Below are 9,265 nucleotides of genomic sequence, written 5' to 3'. Positions count from 1 at the left end.
CTGAACTAGTGCAAATCCACAGCGCCCCATACTGACACACAAAGCAGGGCAACATCCGCAACCATGGCAACCATGGCAATCGTGGCAAGAGAACTGTCTCAGGTTTTCCTCTCTCTCTCTCTCTCTCTCTCTCTCTCTCTCTCTCTCTCTCTCTCTCTCTGTCTTCACCTCTCTCTCTGTCTCTCTCTCTCTCACACACACACACAGACACACACACAGACAGACACACACACACACACACACACACACACATTCACTTTTTTCATATGGAAATGTGAAATAATGGGGTGATTAAATAGAGTTGTATATTAAAGTACAGCTGACATTAGAATTAGCATAATGCGCTCTGGCCTCAGGCAGCATACTTTATTTGCCATCTGCGTCGGACCGCCGGCCCCCCGGGAGCCCAGCCGCCGAAAACGCGCCGCAATAAACCCCGGCCCTCTCGCCTCGTCAGGGCCACTGATAACATTCCAGGCGCTGGGCACGGATTCGTCTTAATTGTGGGGCAGAAATGAACATTCCCCCCCCACACACACACACCTCTCCCTCTCCTCCTCTCCTTTCCTCTTTTCTTCTCTGACTACCACGACTGCCCCCCCCCTTCCCCAACACCCCAACGTGACTTTTGTTGGTCTGTCTGTGAGTAGTTCAGCTTGTACAGTAAGTTTTCACGCCCCAGCAGTTAAACCAGAAACCAGACCAAGCTAGCAGGCACAAGAGAGAAGAGAGACAGGAGAGAGAGAGAGAGAGAGAGAGAGAGAGAGGGAGAGGTTTAAACACAGACACACACTCACACACACATACAGGCACTGGTTATCTTGAATTTCCGTCTTTCTTTACGGAGCATTAGTTCTTTCAAAGGCTGAGTTGTTAAACAAGAGATGGGGGGAGGGATTGTGTGAGAGAGGAGTGTGTGCATGTGTGCATGTGTGCGTGTGTGTGTGTGTTTGAAGGGGGGTGGGTGAACATGGATGTGTCTCTATGTGTGCGTGTGTGTGTGTGTTTGTGTGTGTTCGTGTGAACTCTTAGAAGGCCAGGGGAAAAGGGGGGGGGGGGGGGGGCTGTCCATTGTTGATGAGCGTATGCGCTGTCCACTGTAATTAAGTCACAGGGCTTAGTGGAGGGCGACCAACTGCAGAGGTGAACAGCTGTGGTCTCGACTCTGCTCCGAGGATGTCCGATCAGCAGCGTTCGGACTAACACACTCGACCACCGGCGGCAGGAAGCCTTCACGGCTCACACACGCGCGTTCAACACTGTAAAGACGAATCGATCGAGCCCGTCCACCCCGATGACGTCTCCACAGAAATGATTGATAACGCACCAAACACTACTGGCCTACAAAACTGGGAGTTCTTTACAAGCGAGTCTTAATGTGGCATTTCATCATGAAGGAAATAGGAGAAGGATAAAGGAAAAAAAAAGAAACAAACCTTAGGCCATTAAAGAAATTGGTGTCGCCAAAAATAACCACTTATTAAAATAAATAAATAAATTAAAAAATCACTTATTAAATCACTTATTTCAGCGTTGCTGTGTCAGATGCTCGTTTCATCGCCGGAATCCCGCCACACATTTGCTACTCCCAGGCTCCAGTCGCCTGCAGGCACAGCCTTGCAAAAATGCTTCAACGTTATTTACGAGTGCTAGAGTACATTCAGATTCTCTGAAGTGAGACAGTGTCCTCCCAACATACTGAGACACCCAGATGTATATTGCACATATTCTAGACTAGAAATATTTTGTTATATTTAAAATGTTGCAATGTATTTCATTTCTTGTAAATAGCTTTTGTATCACATTTTCAAGGTGGGAGTCATTGAATTTACTGCCCTGTATTAACTCCACCCTAAAATGTGTAATTTCCAAAACTAAACGCACAAACCTTTAGATTAGAGGTATCATGCATCTGCGCCTATCTGTTTATGGAGTGCCCCCTCTCTCTCTCTCTCTCTCTCTCTCTCTCTCTCTCTCTCTCTCTCTCCCTCTCTCTCTCCTCTCTCGCTCTCCCCTCTCCCTCTCTCTATCTCTCTCTCTCTCCCTCTCTCTCTCCCTCTCTCTCTCCTCTCTCTCTCTCTCTCCTCTCTCCTCTCTCTCTCTCTCTTTCTCTCTCTCTCTCTGTTGATTAATGATTCTGTCGACGCATCACTGGCATGTCAGCACACAACAGAGCACTCCAAAAGGCTGTGGTTATTCATGCTTGGTCTGCTTGATATGTGACAATAGCAGTGATTGAAACAAGTATCCCAAACATCTTCATTCACAAGCACAAACACTGTGCCTGTCTCGTATAGGCTGGTGTATTATTAGAACACAGACCCACACACACACACACACATGCAGAAACTCACACACATACACTCACATAATACTGAAATCAAATAGCCAAACAATTATTGCAGCACGTGTTTCCCTTTCGTAACCTAAATTGCCACATTAGGTCAGAACAGTAAGCTTTCATTTAATAAATAATTGAATTTCGTTTCCAAGTGCACAATTACCATTTCCACCCGTGTATGTGTGTGTGTGTGTGTGTGTGTGATGTGTGTGTGTGTGTGTGTGTGTGAGAGAGAGAGAGAGAGAAAGAGAGAGAGTGTGTGTGTGTGTGTGTGTGTGTGTGTGTGTGTGTGTGTGTGTGTTTAAACCCCAATCCCCAAGGAGCACGGGGGAGTCTGTTTAGCATCCTTCTCGGTGTATGTGCGGTGCGCAGGGCTTGTTTGTGCGTCGCCGTGCGGTAACGAGTCCCTTTAGCATTGCAGAACCTGGACAGCTCGGCAACCAGCACCATCAATTAGCAGCAGCACATCCGCAGAGCGTACCGCCAGCCGCACAGTATCGCCAAACACACACACACACACACACACACACACACACACGCGCACACAGATTCCAACCTTCACTCACCAAACCTTAATCTTACTGTTGACTGGTGTCTGGGCCTGTCGTTAAAATTATTGTCATCATCATATGTACATTTGAGGATTGTTAGAAGAAGAATGTACATATGATGATGACAAAATTATTGTCATCATCATATGTACATTTGAGGATTGTTAGAAGAAAAAAAATATAACAGTTTACTTTTTGGGGTTGATTCTTGTCGCATGTTAGTACGATTTGTAAGTCAAATTTCTCCCAAGTATTTCCAGTCAAGAATTTAAGCATTCTTAATCTGTGGTTTGTCAAAGAATACTATTTGTTTGATCAAGAGAGGGCCTTCTTAAATCACAGTTTCAGTTGTGCTATCTCAATACAGTGAGATCTTTCCCTGGCATCCTCAGAAAAGTCTCGCCGTTTGGAGGATTTCCCAGGTTAAGGAGCATCTTCAGCTGGCAAAGCGCTAGCATAATAATTCAGTCATTTTGTGAAGAGGAAGATTAAAGGCAATCTTAACTGCGGGGACAATGTTCTTACAATGCTCTTCCTTCTTAACTTACTAAGGCCTTGTCAAGTGCTCGTTGTTAAGATCATTCCCACTCCTTCATGTGACAGCATGTTGAGGGAGCTCCTCTTTTACAGCCAAACTAAATTTGTTTACACGTTAAATTCCTTGTGTTTGGCACCAAAAAATATGCAAATATAAACTCCTCCTGCCAGATAAGAGCTGCAGTTGCAAACAAGAATGTTATGAATGAGATATGTGTTAGTCTATTATATTAAAGTGTGTGTTTTATATTGTACTATACATACAATACTATATTGTGACACTATGTTATTTTTTTGTATTCCTCACAGGTAGAGATGAACCTGCAAGCTACATCTGCACGACCTGCAAACAGCATTTCAGCAGTGCCTGGTTCCTCCTCCAACATGCTCAGAACACCCACGGCATCCGCATCTACCTTGAGGCCAACAGCAACAACGTGACCTTGACCCCCCAAATCACCCTCCGTCCACCCATGGGTGCCGAGTCCATACCCCAATCTCCTCTCACCAATTTTTTAGGCGACAACAACCCCTTCCACCTGCTGCGCATGACGGGCCCTCTGCTTCGAGAACCGCCTCCCGGCTTTGTGGAGAACCGGCTCCCCGGCACACCGCCCTTCGTCAGCCCTCCCCCACGCCACCACCTGGACCCGCATCGCTTGGAACGCCTTAGCGCCGAGGAAATGGGCTTAATCTCCCAGCACCCCAGTGCCTTCGAGAGGGTGATGCGCCTCAACCCCATGGCCATCGAGTCCCAGTCCATGGACTTCTCGCGCCGGCTCCGCGAGCTCGCGGGCAACAACACCACCACCGTCGCCGCTGGCACGCCACCACTCTCGCCCAGCCGCGCCAACCCTATGCACCGCCTGCTCAACGCCAACCCCTTCCAGGCCAGCCCCAAGTCGCCCTTTCTGAGCACGCCTCCGCTGCCGCCCATGCCGCCAAACAGCACGACGCCGCCCCAGACGCAGGCCAAGAGCAAGTCGTGTGAGTTCTGCGGCAAAACGTTCAAGTTCCAGAGCAACCTGATCGTGCACCGGAGGAGCCACACGGGCGAGAAACCGTACAAGTGTCAGCTGTGCGACCACGCCTGCTCGCAGGCCAGCAAGCTCAAGCGGCACATGAAGACGCACATGCACAAGTCCGGCTCCATGACCGGCCGCTCGGACGACGGGCTGTCGGCCACCAGCTCGCCGGAGCCCGGCACGAGCGACGTCACGGGCGAGGGCATGAAGAACAGGGACGGCGACTTCAGCGGCGAGAACGAGGAGGAGGAGGAGGAGGAGGAGGAGGAGGAGCTGGAGAATGAGAGCAGGCCCGAGTCCAACTTCAGCATGGACTCGGAGTTCTGCCGCAATCGCGAGAACGGCTCCAAGCCGCCCTCGGAAGAGAAGGACATGTCCCTGGGAAAGATGGTGGAGACCTCTGGACTGAACTCCATCCAGCAGTACAATAACTTGATAGTCGACAATCGCAAAAGGCTTCCTTTCTCCAAACGGTGCTCCGACGGTCAGCGCGACACCGGAGATCATGACTCAGTGGGGGGCGAGATGGACCACGTGGAGCGGGCGACGGTCAACGGCCGAAACTGTGGCTCCAGCGACTCCTTCTCAGGCCTGTTCCCCCGCAAGCCCACGCCCATCACCAGTCCGAGTCTCTCCAACTCCTCCAAGAGGATCAAGATCGAGAAGGACCTGGACATTCCCCCCGCGCCTCTCATCCCCTCCGAGAACGTCTACTCCCAGTGGCTGGTGGGCTACGCGGCGTCGCGGCACTTCCTCAAAGACCCCTTCCTGGGCTTCACCGACTCCAGACAATCTCCCTTCGCCACCTCGTCCGAGCACTCGTCGGAGAACGGCAGCCTGCGCTTCTCCACGCCGCCCGGCGACCTGCTGGACGGGGGTCTCTCGGGACGCAGCGGCACGGCCAGCGGCGGCAGCACTCCGCACCTCGGCGGGCCCGGCGGACACGGCCGGCCCGGCTCCAAGGAGAGCCGCCGGAGCGACACCTGCGAGTACTGCGGCAAGGTGTTCAAGAACTGCAGCAACCTGACGGTGCACCGGCGAAGCCACACTGGCGAGCGGCCCTACAAGTGTGAGCTGTGCAACTACGCCTGCGCCCAGAGCAGCAAGCTCACACGCCACATGAAGACCCACGGCCAGCTCGGTAAGGAAGTCTACCGCTGTGACATTTGCCAAATGCCCTTCAGCGTCTATAGCACCCTGGAGAAACACATGAAAAAGTGGCACGGGGAACACTTGATGACCAATGAGGTGAAAATTGAACAAGCTGAGAGAAGCTAAGCTAGGCTTTTCCTATTTAGCCTCTTGAATAACAAACAAACAAACAAACAAACAAACACAAACAAATGGGGTAGATGGGTTCACTTGATTCACAATGATTCTAGTTTATCTTATGTTTTGCCTAAGAAACTGCCATCTGAGAAAAGAAAAAAAGTAGGAAGTTCAACTATGTCGGTGTAAACTGCCTAAATTGGCTTTTTGATTTTTACAATCTATCAGCGGATGACTTAAATATACGTGGAGCCTTTAACTGTGCAATAATTTCTGTATTTATTGGAGTTTGTAATGTTCTGGCATGTGCAGGTACGTTTTTTTTATTTGATCGTTATTTCCTTTTTGTTCTATTATTTTATGCTGGGATTTTCTTTTTTAAAAACCCAGAGGACATTCTGAGATTTTCTTTTTCGCAGAGCAGAATACCATTTGAATAATTTTAAAGCCGCTGCTTTTACTGAATTGTATATTTAAGTTACATGTGTAATTTCTTGAGGAGAAGCCGAATTCAATCTTCATTTAAAAAAAGAAAAATGAAAAAAGCTTAACCGATCTTTTTATATAAAAAGCGTAGTTTTTGTTTAGCCGAGATAGTAGAACATGAGCGGACAACAATCTTTTGCCATAATAGCATGAAACAGATTTTAAACATGTCAATCTAATTGGGTATGTAGCACTGAATGTCATTTCTGACAGTAAATCTTATGAGGATTCTAGGTCTTTTAAAACCTGCTTCCCCCCGAGCTCATAAATCAAGGAGGAAGAGACCTTAAAAACAGATGATCACGAAGGCAGCTGCTTTGAGGTACCTAGTACCATCCCAGTTAACGCTACTTACACAAACCTTTCTTCTTCTCTACGTCCCATTATTGGTAGCATTCAAACTGTTTACACTGAAACATGCTACAAAAAAAAAAAAAAAAAAACACCCTCTGACATCACATATACATTATTGATCAATGCAAGTACTGTAGCCGTTGTTTTGTGCATTCTGCCGAATCGCCCATTTCTTGGGGAAACTGAATGACAGTGCACATGCTGAAACATCTCAGGGGGTGATGCGTGTCCAGGCTTCTCTCTCCGCCACAGTCGTCAGCTTGTTCTTACTCAGAAGACCAGTCCAGTGCAACGAGTTAGCATCCTCGTTAGTCCAGTGCAGAATTAATCACCACATCTTGTGTTATTTTTGTCCTCAGCCACTTGCTTTTTTATATATGTATTTATACATATATATTTATATACATCATGTATACACATGGAGAACACGTATGTAGTGGGCAAAGTGGATCAAAACTATGCTGCACAGTGAGTAGTCTCACTCAAGCAGAACGATCCAGTATACCAACGTGACATGGATCTGAGTGTGATCTGGCTCTGACCCGATTTGAGTCTGGGCCAGTTCTGATCCAGAACCTTCTAAAGTGCATTCCTAGGTAGGTACGACATGATTCAACAACAATAGCAGCAGGTCATAACGGTAAACTTTGCAGCAGCAAATCAAAACCTATTCACTGAGGGGAATGATCTAGTAGACATTGTCGCCTATTCTTATAAGTGCTTTTATACTTTTTACATCTTATATTTACGTTCCATCTGAGAGTGCTTCATGTGTTCAAAAATGGCACTGTTGATTTTAGAGTGGGCTGGGTAAAAGACAATATTAGCCATAATGAATATTACCACTTTAACCAGATAAGAAGACAAAAAAATACAATTTAAACATAATTCAGAATACAGCTCAAAACTTGTACGCAATCTGCCGATGTTTGTGATATCACTTGAAATAGCCCTATGCATTTCTAAATATATTTATCGATCATTTTGAAAATGAATTTATACTCTATAGTGTATCTTATTACAAAGTTTACCATTGTCTAAAATGTTTATATTTCTGATTTTATCTTGGTTAACTTGGTTATTTACCCTGTAAAACAGTCATTGGCAGATGTGTAGATTGCAGTAGTAGCCTACATTGCACAGTAGTAACAGTGTGTGCAAATTCCTGTTGAGCATGTTCGTAAACAGTAAGACTATTTTCTTTCTTTCTTTCTTCCTGTCTTTCTTCCTTTCCTCCCATTCAGGGCTTCCTGTGATGTGTAGTTGAACACACTCTAAGAAGTAGCCACATTGTCGCGTAACGAACGCACTGCTGATGTTTCTGAGCTTGTTAGAGAGAAAACACGCGCACATGTATTTTGGGTCTTCAGTTGGCACTGACGATGCCTGAGCCACAATTGTGTTACATGCAGTCATGAACCCCTCCTTCACGTATACCACCACCATCCCCATACACACACACACGCACACACACACACACACACACACACAAACACACACACACACACAAACCTCCCTTGAGAGGACCACGCCACCCAAATTTGTAGACCTGAAGGAAAAAGACAGAAAAACACTTTTTTGAAAAAAAACATTTTTAACAACATTTTAGCAGCCTGAACCGCACTTTATGATTTGTTTTAGACATTTTTCTTTTCTTTAAAAAAAAAAAAGCAGAAAACGGCTTCTGAGCAAGAAATTACGTTTAACGGATTGACTAGGGCCTTGCAAAGGAGAGCATCTGAGATTCAAGTGCCAGCGTTGCTAGGCTAGGCTATCACAATGCTGGCACTATAAAAGTCAAAATAATTTATTTGGACAGTTTTATACTGCCATCGATTCGACATGAGTGTGCCTTGAATACTGATCTTCCTATTTATTGTCTCTAAAGACAAATGCAACACATTTGTGAAGCAAGGAATTAAATGAAAAATGTAACAATTGTACTGAAATGTCCTTTCAAAATATAAAATCTGAAATCACATGAAAAACACACACACACGCACACACACACACACACACACACACACAAACACACACACACACACAAACCTCCCTTGAGAGGACCACGCCACCCAAATTTGTAGACCTGGAAGGAAAAAGACAGAAAAAACACTTTTGAAAAAACATTTTTAACAACATTTTAGCAGCCTGAACACTTTATGATTTGTTTTAGACATTTTTTTTCTTTTCTTTAAAAAAAAAAAAAAGCAGAAAAAGCGGCTTCTGAGCAAGAAATTACGTTTAACGGATTGACTAGGGCCTTGCAAAGGAGAGCATCTGAGATTCAAGTGCCAGCGTTGCTAGGCTAGGCTATCACAATGCTGGCACTATAAAAAGTCAAAATAATTTATTTGGACAGTTTTTATACTGCCATCCGATTCGACATGAGTGTGCCTTGAATACTGATCTTCCTATTTATTGTCTCTAAAGACAAATGCAACACATTTGTGAAGCAAGGAATTAAATGAAAAAATGTAACAATTGTACTGAAATGTCCTTTCAAAATATAAAATCTGAAATCACATGAAAAAGAATTCAAGAAATGATTTTAACATGAAAACGGTGGCCAGCACAATATTGATGTGTCTGTGTGTGTATATATGTATGCATATGTACATATGAAGGCACAAACACATGCACACACACACCCACCCACACACACACACACACACACACACACACACACACACACACACACACAC

General features: G+C 45.8%; 1 protein-coding gene across 4 annotated transcripts in view; it reads left to right on the top strand.

Moving 5' to 3' along the window:
• bcl11ba (BAF chromatin remodeling complex subunit BCL11B a) overlaps positions 1-8,378 on the top strand; it is a 60,170-nt gene extending 51,792 nt beyond the window's left edge. For 2 of the 4 annotated variants that reach the window (XM_048228387.1, XM_048228384.1), the window contains 2 exons: positions 3,739-5,595; positions 7,808-8,378. In XM_048228387.1, the coding sequence (XP_048084344.1) occupies positions 3,739-5,595; positions 7,808-7,830 (1,880 nt within the window). In that variant the 3' untranslated portion in view covers positions 7,831-8,378. Of the gene's footprint in view, positions 1-3,738 lie in introns of all 4 variants that reach the window. The other 2 variants (XM_048228386.1, XM_048228383.1) reach the window with 1 other exon arrangement.
• Positions 8,379-9,265: the final 887 nt, after the last annotated feature.

Source organism: Alosa alosa, chromosome 19 (genome assembly GCF_017589495.1).
Source record: "Alosa alosa isolate M-15738 ecotype Scorff River chromosome 19, AALO_Geno_1.1, whole genome shotgun sequence".
In the NCBI taxonomy this organism is placed as follows: Eukaryota; Metazoa; Chordata; class Actinopteri; order Clupeiformes; family Clupeidae; genus Alosa; species Alosa alosa.
Note: the sequence above shows the minus strand (reverse complement) of the source record. Positions and strands in the feature narration are given on the sequence as shown.